The sequence below is a fragment of the Sardina pilchardus genome, chromosome 14 (genome assembly GCF_963854185.1).
Source record: "Sardina pilchardus chromosome 14, fSarPil1.1, whole genome shotgun sequence".
Taxonomy (NCBI): Eukaryota; Metazoa; Chordata; class Actinopteri; order Clupeiformes; family Clupeidae; genus Sardina; species Sardina pilchardus.
In genome coordinates, this window is record NC_085007.1 from 29,432,885 (window position 1) to 29,447,678 (window position 14,794).

General features: G+C 48.7%; 1 protein-coding gene across 1 annotated transcript in view; it reads left to right on the plus strand.

Annotated features, from left to right (window-relative positions):
* nnt (nicotinamide nucleotide transhydrogenase) overlaps window positions 1-12,986 on the plus strand; it is a 37,172-nt gene extending 24,186 nt beyond the window's left edge. Inside the window, exons 19-22 of the mRNA XM_062553890.1 lie at window positions 2,567-2,648; window positions 8,464-8,582; window positions 8,914-9,029; window positions 11,207-12,986. Of these exons, the coding sequence (XP_062409874.1) occupies window positions 2,567-2,648; window positions 8,464-8,582; window positions 8,914-9,029; window positions 11,207-11,347 (458 nt within the window). The 3' untranslated portion in view covers window positions 11,348-12,986. The remainder of the gene's footprint in view (window positions 1-2,566; window positions 2,649-8,463; window positions 8,583-8,913; window positions 9,030-11,206) is intronic.
* Window positions 12,987-14,794: the final 1,808 nt, after the last annotated feature.

Below are 14,794 nucleotides of genomic sequence, written 5' to 3' on the forward strand. Positions count from 1 at the left end.
CTCATACACACACTCACACACACACTCACACACACGCATACTTACTTTCCCACACACGTGCACACACACACACACGTGCGCACACACACACAATTTCAGGGTTCAGGTGTTCTATCACACACACACTGTCTGGGTGGGCCGTGCAAGCTCTCTCCCTCTTAGCAGAGGGCTGTGAGAGCCTTGTACAAATGTTTCAGCATGTTATGGCTGTTTGGTTAACCTTGCGTAACCTCATTACATCATAAGCAATTTTCTAAACACCCCCCACACCCCCCCGGCCTCCGCGTGCCCCCAGTGAGGCCGTGGGCGTGCAGGCCGAGGTGGTCTTGGAAAGAGACGCTTGCGTATTTTGAAAAAGGAGTTTATTGAAGCCTCGTCTGACTCCCAGCGGTGTAATATTTGTCCTTCCATCTCCACCCCTTTCTTGTTGTCATGTGCTTGTCAGGCCCCCTCGGCCTCTCGGTGAAATGTCAGCTTTATCACTTCTGGAAAGTTCCTTCTTTTTGCTCCCTCGTCGGCGTTTGTTCGCTCCAGTTGCGTGCTTTTAGTGTATTGGAAGGGTTTCTTCAGAGACAGACATCTAATATATTTTTTTGTTTTTTTAGAAACCGTGTTTAACCTTCAGCACCAGCTGCGGCTGTTAAGTTGCCTAATTGTTTGCTTTGAGTTGTATATCAAACTCCCGTCTCGAAATGACTCACTGTTTTTCTTTTTTTTTTTTTTTTTCTCCGAGCGGACTGACCCGCTCCTCCTAAATGATCTTAGCAGGCCTCCAGGGCCTCGGTCAGGGCCGCCGGCAAGTGTGGCAGCCTCCCGCTCCGCTTTGTTCTCCACAGCAGACTGTTTTACAATGGTGTTTTATGGTCCGACGGCAGGTCGGGGTGGCGTGGGGTGGGAAGGGGGGTTTGGATCAAGGCATCGGAGACGACAGGACAGTGGAAAAGGCTGGGATGGTGCGGGCGGGCGGGGGTGGGGGGGGTGTGGGTGGTGTGGGTGGACGATTAGATGTGGGACTGAAGCTCGAAACAGAACAGGAGAAATGATAATAAAGCCACTCTCCAGAGTAAACAAGGCGCCGGGGCCAAGCACAACAGAGACTGCGCTTTTTATTTAAAACAAATGGTTGTCCAACAGCCTCCCAGGCATCCAAACCCCCCCCCCCCCCCACACACACACACACACACACACACACACGTACACGCACACACACACACACGTACACACACGTACACACGTCCTTCTCCCCTTCTCTCCCGACCTGTGCCCAGCCATGCTCTTTGGCCTTGGGGGGATGCAGGGGAAAGAGACCGACTGGGAAGCAGAAGACTTACTCTGGGGGGGGGGGGGGTGAACTCCAGGGCCACACGGCTGTTAGCTGACCGAGGCTAATCTTTCGTTTTGTTTTTAGTCTATTCCCGGCAACCCTGAGCTGTGCTGGTGGCTCCGTCCAGATCGGACGCGAGCCGGTCGGCACAGGATGCCACAGGCTGTTAAAAACAACAGAAAGCGGTCCCCTGGTGTTTTGATCGGCTGCTCCCTGACTCCGGCGTGCAAATCCGAGGCTCTGGCGAGTCTTGTTTTCATTTTCACGTTTCACGTAATTGGACCAGTCGCAGTCACTTTGCCTGATTGACATCTGTGGAAACATTTAGGGCTCTTTCCCCCCCCCCCCCCCCCCCCCCCCTTACTAAACACCGGCCGTTTTTCTGGGTCCGATTGTTTTCATTTTTGGAGAAATGCTTGTGTTTTAAAAAAAGTGATATGAAAAAGTGGAAAATCATTAAGGGGGGGGATGTACGGGTAGTGAATGTTGGTCGGGGAGCTGCTAAAGCAACTCGCACTGCCTCAACAAACACCTCATCTAAAGCAGGCCTTAGACTGTTGATGCAACAGACCTAAATTAAATACAGTTCACGTTTTCAAAGTGACATTCCATACACATAAACACATTCACATTGCAACGCACATGGATCGGTCCAGGAGAATTTGACACCCTGTGCTCCTCACGACGCCCCAAAGATGGAAGTAAACTGTAGTGGTGCTTTGGCGACATTGACAGGAGTACTTCCTTAGTAAAATAATCACGTCTTTCATTGTATTTATTTTAAGGAAAACGCAGCTTACGGCTGTGTTGGATCATAAATATTGACTGGGTCCACCTGTAGATTCTCAAGTAGTGTTGTGTGGAGTGTTCTTGACTGCAGTGCAAATAGGTGGGGATTGAAACAATTTTCATTGAGGGCCTCTGTTGCTTTGATGTTGTCGCAGTTGTTTTACATTATTTGTTTATTATGGTATAAAATAAGGTCAATTATTTCATCTCCGCTCTAAAAATGAGAGGAGCTCCCTCATGTGTTGCTGTATTGAAACCACATTCTCTGATTTCTGCCAATGTGCTTTTGAAATTCATCGGTCCTCAGGGTATTTCAGCGTTTGTCAGAACTCTTTTCAGTGTACGTGCATAACGGCGGTGTAGAGAGAGACAGGGTGAAAACTAGCCTGTGGTTAGTTCTGTAGTAAGACGGTGTTTTTCTACCTTTTTAACAGATTTGTTTGTTTTTTCTAGGTTATGGTCTGTGTGCCGCTAAGGCCCAGTACCCCATCGCTGAGCTGGTCAAGATGCTGGGGGAGATGGGCAAGAAAGTCAGGTATGAGTCTCATGCCACGGTCATTCATCCTCAAATACCCAATGTTGCATCACATTGCATTCATTGAAAACTTCCTACACAAGGAACCGTGTTTGTACATGCAGTTTTGCTGTAATGCTGACATTATTGACTTGTAGCATATTTTTGGCTTGTCACAGAGGAAATATTACTGGTTTTATTGCAGAAGGCGCAGACCCTGAACTCCTAGTGATTTATAGGCCACATCTTGGCTCCCCATTTGGCCCCCCCCCCCCCCCCAAAAAAAGTATTTCCCTCATCTTTATCTCTTACTCTAACTCATGAATCACACTCTCACCCTCTCTCACTCTCTCACTCTCTCACTCTATCTCTTACTCTAACTCATGAAGCTCTCACGCTCTCCCACTCTCACCCCCTCATATTCATATATATTTATATGTATTTATTATTCGGCTCTCTAGAATGTTGAGGGAGCTCCCATTCACTTTGAATGGGCCTCCCCAACGTTCTGCGGTCAGTTATTTTTGCATAATGACCGCTGCCAATGGCAACGGGTTTTGTGCTTTTAATTCACGTCTTTCATATCAATCCGCAACAAATCCGTTCGCTGGTTGCAATGGAATTTCATTGAAACTCGGCTACTAAGCATGTTGCCAGGCAACACCTAACAACTGTCAACTGTGGCAAACTATTTATTTTGCTAGTTCTAGCAGAAGCCACGAAACGATAGCCAAGTCATTGCTAAAGTCACATTGAGTTAAGTTTCTTCTCTCGCTTTGACAAGTAGCCGTATAATAAGCGCGATAATGTATAGAACGCCGGTCAGGATGAACAGAACCCCAACGCGCAGCGTTCTATACATTATCCGGCGTTCTATACATTATCTCTTACATATTATGTTTTGTCTTTCTTTGTCCTTCTGCCTTCTGTCTTCTGCATGTTTTTCTTTCGCTCCCTCTCTGCCCCTTCCCCTCTCTGTTTCTCACGTTCTCCTCTAACCCCTGTCTCACCTCCACTCCTCTCCCCGGTCGTCGTCTCCTCGTCTCCTCCTCTCCGCCTCTTCCTCTCCGGCGGCCTGCGTGTCGCTCTGCTCCATTTCAAAGTGCGGTTTGAATATCGTCATTCACCCGTGCCATTGTGCGGCGGCTCCTTTGTGGCCTCCGTGGGGTCCCCGTGTGTAATGCGCCATCTGAGAGCGCCGCCAAGCCCCGACTGGCTGGGGACCGGGGCCCTTCCGGCCACCTGAAAGGGCCGAGGCCGTGGAGCGACGTGTGTGTGTGTGTGTGTGTGTGTGTGTGTGGCCACAGAACAGACCTGCCTCTCAGGTTGCAGTACTGCAAGATGGAGGGAGGGCTTGAGGGTGAAGTGGGGAGAGTGAAACGGTCGGGAGGAATAGAGGTGAGGATGGGGGGGTGGAATAGAGGTGAGGATGGGGGGGTGGAATAGAGGTGAGGATGGGGGGGTGGAATAGAGGTGAGGATGGGGGGGTGGTATAGAGGTGAGGATGGGGGGGTGGTATAGAGGTGAGGATGGGGGGTCGTTGGGTGCTATAGAGGTGAGGATGGGGGGTGGGTGGTGGTAAAGAGGTGAGGATGGGGGGGTCGTTGGGTGCAATAGAGGGGAAGGGGGGTTGGGTGCAATAGATGTGGGGATGTGGGGGGGTGAGGTGGAATAGAGGTGAGGATGGGGGGGTGAGATGGTTGGGTGCAATAGAGGTGAGGATGGGGGCAGGGAGATGATTGGGGGAGATGTCTGTGTGGGAGAGAGGAGAGAGAAGAGAGAAGGGGGGTGAAGGGAACAGAGTTAGTCGGTGTCTTGCTGTGGTGTGTGTCCTTCTCATGATGGGAGGATGGCTATAGAGAGAAGGTGAGGGGGATGAGGAGAATAATGGCTGTTGGGTCTTTGAGGGAGGAAGAGAGGAGGAAGAGAAGAGGGGCTTTAGAGCTTGTACCTAATGGCATGGACTATTATGTAGTCAGTTCGAGTAAAAATTGGCGTCTTCCTTCCCTGAATTTTACAGTCAATATTTTCAAAGCTTTGCAGTTAGTCAGACTTTCAGCAAGGAAACTTTTTTTTTTTTTTCACCAAGTGAAGACATTTTATACTTTTTGCAGAAATATTTCACATTTTCTCACTTTTGTCAGCTTAACTTGTGGGCCTTCCTTGCTCCTCTTCCTATAATCTTTGCTGTGTGTGAGCTAGTGTTTTCCATTTCTCACAAGATAGTAGTTGTCTGCACTGTTTTAATCACGACTCTGGCACCAAGCAGAGACACACCAGTACGCCAAGAGTATGTGTGTGTTGTGTGAAGAGCGAGTTCAAGCTACAGTGAGTGTGTCTTACACATACGTGCATGCACACACACAAGTGCGCGTGTGTGTGCGCGTACACACATTCCCTCTGACTTAATCACTCTTTCCATCACACATCTCTGTGTGCACACACACACACACACACACACACACACACACACACACACACACACACACACACACACACACACACACAGATGCAACCACACACATACCAGCGCTGGGATGCCTGTGCAGTCAGGTCCCACAGCACACAGTGAGGGACGGGGCGTGGGCTGGTCAGCGGCGAGGCGAGGGCCTGTGCGGCCTGTAAACACTTTGTCCACCATCTCGTCGGCACCATCATTCTCTCCCGCTTTAGTGGTCCTCCGAGAGCCGTTTCCGTACAGCGCGGCCCTCTGAGTGCCTGATTAGAAGGGGGGGTGTGAACCGTTAAGAGCGGCCCTTGTTGGAGACGAGGAAGGGAGGCGTGGAGCGTCCATGCAGTTTAGCGTGATGTGGCTACATCTGCAGAATACACACACACGCGAACACACACGTGCTCTGTTTGAGCTCTGACCACCCAAATCAAGGAGGAGGAGAGTCATCCACTCTCCCAGGTCATTTTAGTTTACCACAGGTGGGACTGAAGCAGAACCACAGTTCCTTATTTTCCAAATGCTCGTCCCACCCCACCACCACCACCACCACCCCCCTCTCCTGCACCCCCCTCCATCTGCCCTTTGCTGGAAGGCCTCAAAGCCCTCGTCCTCAGCAGGCACTGCTCCTGCTGCTGGGAGGAACCAGAATGCGGGAGGAGAACAACTCGGTGAGGGGAGAGTTTGGGGGGTGGCGGGGGGGCAAGCAAGGGCACGCGGGACGGAAGGAAGAAAAGAAAGAAAGAAAGAAAGAAAGAAAGAGAGGAGGAGGAGGAGAGAGGGAGAGGCAGGCAGACCGGAAGCTTGTGTAATTTTCGTTCACTCGTTTGATCTGGCAGCCTGGGCAGCTGCTGCCAATTAGAGCATTTGTAGTTGATTAGAGGGGGAGATGGGTGGCCAGAGAGGGGGGGTGGAGACCCCACCATCCCATCCCTCTTCTCTTCTCCTCTTCCTCCATCCCTCCATCGCTGCCACCAGCACCAATGCTCTCCAGACCCAACCCCACCCCACACCACACCACACCGATGGCTAATTGGCTTGGGGTGTCGCTGTGAGTGGAGGCGCTACTACAGCAGGGCCTGGTTGGGACGGCAGAGGTGGAGGGACGAGAGCGAAGGGTGGAGTAGAGGAGGGTGGAGGTCTGGCTGCTGGCGCTCCATCTGCTGGGCCTCTGCTCTCCTGCACCGCAGGGCTTTTTCTCAGAGGGAGCAGACAGCCTAGAATACATCATGCTGTAGAACAGTAAACAATACACAACAATAACACTTTGCTACTAAAAATGCATTACCGCATTGTTGGCCATGTGTTGTCCTGCATTTTTGCTTGACCAAAGAGCTACATGTTGCATGGCCTGTTCAGTTGGTGGGAACACACAGCGTGTTTATCTGTCTTTTGAATCCCGTTTTATGGAATATCATGTGAAAGACAATGTCCATATATGCTCACCGAAACATGCTCTCTTAATGTGACTAATTGTTGCGTAGCATCTCTTTAAGTGACCTGAGAAAGATGAGTGTAGTATTACAAAGAGGGCCAGTTGTATGCCTCCACGGAGTGAAAGATATACTTCCCTCCTCTGACTGAGGTTAGTCAGACTGCAGTCACTGTGGAATTTTAGCCTCAGGCACTGTCTACGGAAGTGTGTGTGTGTGTGTGTGTGTGTGTGTGTGTAGCATTGTTGTATGGAGGTGGGAAGTGGAACATTGCAGTCATCAGATACTTGCTGGAAATTGAACCTGACTGAAGGTGACCTCATAGCTATTGATACATAAAAAAGTGTTTTAAATGGTAGCCATCAGCTAAAGGACTTAATCGTTGGGTTAGGTATTTAGAAATGAAATGGGTTATTGGGAAATAAAAGTCTCCATTAACCTCCATTTGATATCTTCTCATCCGTCATGTCCAGGAGTTGACCCGTGTTTGGAGACGGTGGCACTGCGGTGAACCGATATTAAGTGTGTCTTGGGGACTGTTAGCGGTGAGCGGAGAGGAAGGGGTTGGGTTGGGTTGGGTTGGGTGGTGTGGGGTGTTGAGGGCCCTGTTGACTGGCCGGCCGCTCGCTGACTGCCATTAAACGGGAAATGAGTGGTAATGAGAGGGGAAGCGAGGCCTGTGCATGGCAGCGGTGCTGGAGGGAGAGTGCGGAGGGAGACGTGCATGTCTGCGCCCCCAGGCCAGCCCCTCTGCCAGCGCTCCCCCAGCACCACAGCACGCCGCTGCCCTCGCGCTCTCTTCCCCCTCCAAAGATTATTCTAGCAGACATGTGAGCTCTTTGATGCGGTCGTGGGAGCGGGGTGATTTAACTTGAGACACGCCAGTCAAATTTATTTGAACAAGTGCTCCGCCGTTATGGAAATGGAACGAAATGGCCTTTTTCCGATCCTTTGCACAGTTGTATGAACAAAGCAAACATGGAGGAAATTAGGAATGAGACACATGGAGCACAGGGTCATGGCTCCCGTGTCTGTGTGTGTGTGTGTGTGTGTGTGTCTTGCTGAACATTTTAGATGGAGCCAAACGGGGTGATTTTGTGCTCGGTGCATGTGTAGAAATGCAGGGCACATCCTTTGTGGGTGGAGGTGGCCAACACTCTGGTCTTTGTGTCTCTCTGTGTGTCCTTCTGTCCATCTTGGTGTCTCTCTCTTCCAGTCTACGACCATAAAGTTCCTCTCTGCCTACTGCAGTCCTCTTTCACTCCCCTGAGGTCAAGCCATTTACTACCACGAGAACACACACACACACACACACACACACAAACACACACACACACACACACACACACTCCCCCCTTCAACTCAATTTTTTTTTACTGCCTCCAGCTTTAAACACACACTACTTCCATACATACACACAGCTCAGCTCAAATTCTTTACTACTTTTGACAAACATTCACACACGAACACACGGACATGTGCAGACACACACACACACATACTGTAGACACACTATACACACACACACACACACACACACACGTTTGGTTGTTATTTCCTCCCTCTTAACCCTTCTCCCTCAGCTTGACCTTTACCTCTTCCACACTGCCCTCACCCTGCACACACATCCTCCGCAAAACAGACACACACACACACACACACACACACACACACACACACACACACACACACACACACACACACACATGCATACACACACTCTGTGGGCCCTTTTTAATGAATGTATATGCTTAGACTTCAACAGAAATTACCACTACAGGTCAGCGTAAATAGCACAGTGTTTTTTTTCCCCCTGACCTTCAGCTTCGCTGCTGCTCTTGAGACCCAACTGCCGCCACTGGTGTCTTCAGTTTATTCACCCTGCTCAGTAAACCAAGACTTGTTATGGCCCCTTGTGTATGCGTGAGGTCATGTGTTTGCTGTGCCTCCGCAGGTTCGGCATCCACCCCGTGGCAGGCCGTATGCCAGGGCAGCTCAACGTGCTGCTGGCTGAGGCCGGCGTGCCCTATGACGTGGTGCTGGAGATGGACGAGATCAACGAGGACTTCCCTGGTACGGCTCAAGCCCTGTCACGACAGGAAGGGCTCCAAATGGACTTTTGGCGAATGCCCGCATTATGTCAAACATGTATTGTGGTCTGAATAGATGAAAATGGATGAGCTCAAATGTGTTAGTCATTTTGTGTCTGTCTGGTATACCAGCCTTATATGGTAACAGTTTGCGGTATTTGTAACTGTAGACAAGATGGACAAAGCAGTCATGAATATAAAGGTTTATTAATTACTTCTGATTGGGACTACAGATCTTTCAGTGTTCTTAGTCAGTTTGTCTCTTTGTTTTCTGTGTAATTGCTCCATTTAATACGATGTCATCTGGTTTACAGACACTGACCTGGTCATGGTCATTGGTGCCAACGACACCGTGAACTCTGCCGCACAAGAGGACCCCAACTCCATCATTGCTGGCATGCCTGTGCTGGAGGTGTGGAAGTCCAAACAGGTGAGGAACTTTGCTGTCTCCTTTCGCTGCCTCCCTCTTGCAGCGTCAAACCTCGTGTTCTCACCAACGCTGTCCTTCAGTGGAGGTTGGAATGGATCTGTCTCTTGTCTGCTAACATAAGAGGCAACTAAATATGTCCAGATCTCTGGCATCTTTCATCCATTAGGCTTAACACGATTGTGATTGATAACCTTGTACAGGATGGAAAGAAGGTGTCTGCTTTGAGGGATCCAAATTAACCTGAGGTCTTGAAATGAAGGCTGGTGTTTAGGAAAGACAAATAAATGCTCAGGCCTGCTTTCTGGGACCACAGCTCACCTGTTTAGAGCTCAGTTACTGGGTACAACCGTTGGGGCCCCATCATCTCCTCCTTTTGCCCCCTCCCTCCTTTTATTTCTCCTTTTCTCTGGGGTTGCCAAAGCAACACAACTCCAACACAGGTGTAGCGGGGTCAACGCACCCCTTCAGATCTCATCCGGCTTCCATTAGAGCCCTGACTCGCTCCCTCTGGAATGATGACATTTTGGAGCATCCGAGTGGAACGTTCCCTAAATTAGGGCCTCCTTTTTGTTCCCTTCCTTCCTCGCCCAGCTCCGGGACAGCGTCTGCTCTGCGCAGTGTCTCTCTCTCTCTCTCTTTCCTGGGAAGCCCCTGGATCCCACATGCTCCAAGACTAAATAGGGCGTGTTTTCGTCCGCCGCTGCCGCTCTGCCTCACGTAGGCAGCTCGCTCCTTAATCTAGCCCTATGGTCACCGCTGCTCCTTATGTAAGCACTGTGCAAGATGGGGACCAGGTACTTGGGAAAGCAGCAGGCTTTGGTGTGGGTTGTTTTTGTGGCGGAGGGACTTGTACTGGGTGGAGTTCCCAGCCACATCACCATCCCTCAAAAGCAGCAGTAGCAGTAATGGCGCCCCCACCGCTGCAGTTACCCCTCCATCACCAACCCCCACTTGCCTTTCGTCAAATCTCTACCGCCCTCGTTGTCTCTCGGCAGGATCCTGCCACAGCGCACCCTCCAGCTGATTACTCCCAGACAGAGGGGACCTGCCCCGGTCCCCCCAACCCAGTCACACACACACACACAAGCACACACACAATTCAACTTCCAATGCAAACCATCTGCCCCGATGAATTATTTATGTGTAGGATGGAGGTCCCACCCTGGGGAGCCCTGTGTCCGAGTTGACCGTCTCCGGAGCCCCCCGGACGACCTCTGCCCACTGCAAGGGGACGCTGGGGACGCTGGGGCAGATTGGGTGGAGGGCAGGGGTGGGGGCCTCACTCTCTGCCGCCGTCACTGATCACCTGGAAGGGTTCATCACCAGTGGTCCCAGGAAAGGAGCTGAACGCGATGACTGCAGTGGGACAGGGCAAAGAGCAGGATGAGGAGAAGGAGGAGGAAGGGGGTTATTAATAGGGATCCGCCTTTGCTGATTTGTGGTGGTGATGGTTGTTTCGTTCCAAATATCTTTCAGCGTATTGAATAACCGGCGAAGGAAAGACCAGCGGCAGGGACCCGAGTCGTCGTCTTTTCATCCTCCTTCGTCCTTCTCTCTGGTTTTACTTATTCAATTACGCCATGCTCGCCTTGCTCCGACAGATGCTCACAATCAGGGTGACGCTCCTTCCCATTTTCCCAGGAACCGCACTGCCTTCAACTTTTTGTTTGAGACACTAATGATGCTTAATTTTCGCAAATGGCAGATACTTAAATATCCATTAGTCGCTGGAACACTGTTCGTCCCTTTTCTCTTTTTTTTTCTTTCTCACTCACTCGTTCACTGGCGTTGTGCGGTGCTTGCCATCCACTCTTCTCCGTTTTCCAATACTTGCAGGTGCATACCACTTTCTGGGAAGCAAAGAACAACTTGTCTTGTCTGTCACTTAACTTAAGCGACTTAAGTATTGAAGAGATGCCGACCGTTACAATCTGAATGGAAAGAAATAACTAAGCTTATGAATTTCGTCTTTGTTCTAAAGCACAAGACCTTTTATTCCTTACTGCTTCACATGCTCAACATCATTAATGATTTGAGATGAAAATGGCAAATATCAAAACTCTGAGAAATTGCTGAGCGCACAATATTTTTTACATTTGTTTATGTGTTTATTTAAAAAAAAAAAAAATATGAACCAATGAATTTAAGTGGGCTTTTCTGCTGTCTGTTTTCCACAGGTTATTGTGATGAAGAGATCGCTGGGAGTTGGATACGCTGCCGTGGACAACCCCATCTTCTATAAGCCCAACACTTCCATGCTTCTGGGCGATGCCAAGAAGACCTGTGATGCCTTGGCTTCAAAAGTACGCGAGGGTTAAAAATCGCCCCTCGACTTGTGTCCCCTCCTTTTCTCTTCCCTCCCAGCCCTCATCCCTGCCAGGCGCTGTGGTAGACTGCTAGGATAGAGGAGTGAGCTTTGTGAACAAGCCCCTTAAACAAGCATTAGCTTCAATATATGGTAGTCAACTATCTGGCAGCGCATTTAACGTTTGATTAGCATTAGGAGTAAATGAAGACTTTAGTTTTTTTTCCCTTATTTTTTTTATTGGCGTTAAGTGTTCCCCTTCCCTTGTTTTTTTTTTCTTCCCCTTGGAAAGAGGAGTGGGGCATCTAACAAGCTGTGCTGTAGTTCCTACATATTCCTGTCAGATTTTATACAATGGATAGCTTTTTTGTAAAACAAGGAAAAAGTACTGTTAGACCCAGTTCATTCTGTCTATATATTTTTGTAGGTTCTGGTGTGGTATTTGTAGGATGATGTACAGTACTCGGTGTCAAAACACAACCAGAAAAATGTGCCCATGATTTATAACCTATTTTTTGTCTTCATTTTTTCTTGTCTTTTTTTTTTGTGAAATGAGCCAGTGCTTTTATGGCCATGTGACTTTGTGCTTATAACTGTGTGTGTTTGTGTGAAACACAGGAACTCCGTACACACACAGTTTCAGATTGCAAATTTGTTTTCTCTTCAAATAATGCAAGTCTTCTCTTACCTCCATAATGCTACGCGGATTTGAAGGATCAGTGGCGATATGAAGTAAAGCCAGGCTAATTTAACACAGCATCAGTAGTGTGAGATGGATTATTTAAACCCCTGCCGCCCTTTGTTAGCTTAAGATTCAAACCGTTCCCCCGAGAGTATTATTTCCCTTTCCTTCAATTAACCCCACAGCAAGATAACTGATTGTAAGAATAATAGCTAAACGGAAGGAAGTCAGCCATGCTTTTATCTGTGAGAGCTTTTGCCTTAAGCCCGATTGTAGCTCATGATGTTTTTGTTTTTTTTTTCCGACTGGGACCTGAAACCATACATTACCAATAGAGAATATAGTACACAACAACATCCCTACCTCTTCATAGTTCAAACCCAAGCCAACTTTCTTCCTCCATCTTAAATCAATTCCGTCTTCTCTTTGTTTTGTTTAATCATTCAGCTGTCGTTAGCTTTAACAAGGAAAGCATGGTGTGGTCTTTGACTGGAGAGTGTGTTTGTGCTGTGTGCATATTCCTCTATGTAATAATCTCTATGCGACAAATCTGAACCACAAAAATGCCTAAAAGCAGTCAAGCTATTTTTACCCTTTTTTGCAAAAGATGTAGGGGAAAACAAAATGGATTTGCTAAACAGAGTATTTTTTAGAAAGCATTAACACTTTTTGACATGATGGTATTTTGTATTTTTGCTGCCCCTCCTGATCTTTTGTATAGAAGTTGCCCTAATTGTACTGAACTGTGGGTATGTAATGGTTAACCCTGCCCAGTGGCACTGTAGGTAACTATGGTTAACCCTGTCCGGTGGTTCACAGTATGCAGTAAGTGTTCTTTTGAGGGGGGGGAGGGGGGTTGTCTTGACATTTCGTGCCATGGATTGTGATGTTATTGAAATACTGTGAAATGTCTCTTCTCTTGACTTTATCATGGAGCATCACTCTTAATAAAAAAAAAACCTGATGTGAACGCATGGGTTCAATTTTGGTTGTTTTTTCTGTCCCTGCAGCCTGTTACATAAAAAAAAAAAAAGATTACTCCTTCACACGCTAGAACTTTCTCCGAGGCTCTGTGTTTTGGAATCCTAGACAGTGTCCCCAAGCCCTTCTAGAATTCTGTTCACCTATAGGGGCTCCCTCAAGTTTCTTTTTTAATCAGTGTTTCATATTACTTAGAAAAAGTGTTTCACAAGATCATCTTGTGATCTCCTGATTTTAGTGATAGGAAGAGCATCTCCTCTCCTCACGGCACAAGTGGCAGTGATTGCCCATTGTTTGTCCTCAGGCTCACCTGGCCGTGCCGTGTTTCTCGCCGCTGTGCGTGAGTGAGCGAGGGTGGTGGCTGTGTGAGTGTGTGTTTTCTCTCTGAAGTCCTGCTGAGGGACTGGGGGGATTGCATGAGATATTCATGGGGGTTCATTCAGCGACACAACAAATCGCACTCAGAAGAGTGATCGCAATCACGCCAGAGCTCCCTGTTTGCTGCTCCCAAAAAAAGGGCCCTTCACAGGACAGTGTTTGACTGTAAGAGGCTGATGACTCCTGTGTGTGTGAGCCTGAGTGACTCTTTTCGTGACTAAGAGGACCTCTAGTCTGACAATAGAACAAAACCGGTTGCCCCTGCCAGAACAGCCCCCCTTCCCTCCCCCAACCCGACCAACACACCCTCATCCACCCACAACGCTGGCGGGCCTCTGCGGTAGTTGTGACTGCATAGTGTGAGGTGCCGAGCTGTTTCTCTTGGTGAGTAAATATCAACATGTTGTCGACCACAGTGACGCATTTTCTAGCGATAACTCAAAACCGTTATTTTGGCTAAGATTAATTGCAACGCTCATCCCCCCTCCACCCCCCCATGTTCCTAGACCCCCATCTTTGCCCTGAGCTACCATTTGTCAAACATTTTTATTTTTTTTGGCTTGTACTGGATGGGTTCTTGTCCTCTGCAACTGTCCTGAAAGCCATTAGGCTTATCCGTCATGTGTCTTTGATTCCGCCACAAGACCAGTGACGGATGAAATATGTGTGATTGGAGCGGGCCGTGCTGTGTTCCCTCGCCACAAATGCGACCAAATTACTGTGCGGTTCGTCTCGGTGAGCGGAGAGGATGTGGCCGTCTTCCTGGTGGACAGTGTTTCTCAATCAGCATTTTTGGATGTCATCCGCACTGTGGGTCTATGAACTCCCCAGCAAAAAAAACGAATGAAAAAAGAAAGCGGGGTGTTTGGGTTGAGGGGGCGACTGTAGCTGCGAAGTGCTGAACGGCACCGCTCTGCTTGGGCTCAGCTCGGCTCGCCGTTTGAACAATGACTGCTCGAGTCTGACATCGGTGAAATGACCTCATTTTCCACCATTCCTCGAGCTGACTTTGATCAGGGTGTAGAAGCCAAAAGATCCTGAAAATGCAGATGATGAGTGTAGCAGGGTTTTTTTCTTTTCTGGTCTTTTTTTTTTTGTTTCTCTGCTGTTTTGTTTAAAACAAAAGTTTTTTTTTTTGCCGGACTGCACATTGCTCCCACCTGCTCCACCTGTTGAAATCAGTCCTGCTATTTTCCAGTCCCCTGACAGCACCATCTCTCAGGGGTCTCTTCGTCGAGGACGTCCCTTTCATCATTCCTCTCCAGACCCTCTCAGCATTTTTCTTTGTCTCCTCCACCACCCCCACCCTACCCCCCCCCCCTTTCCCCCCAAATTCTCCACATAAACAGTATCTGATCTGAAAAGCTCTCAGTTTAAGGCAATGTGTATTGAATCACAGGCGCTTTTAAAAGCATTAGC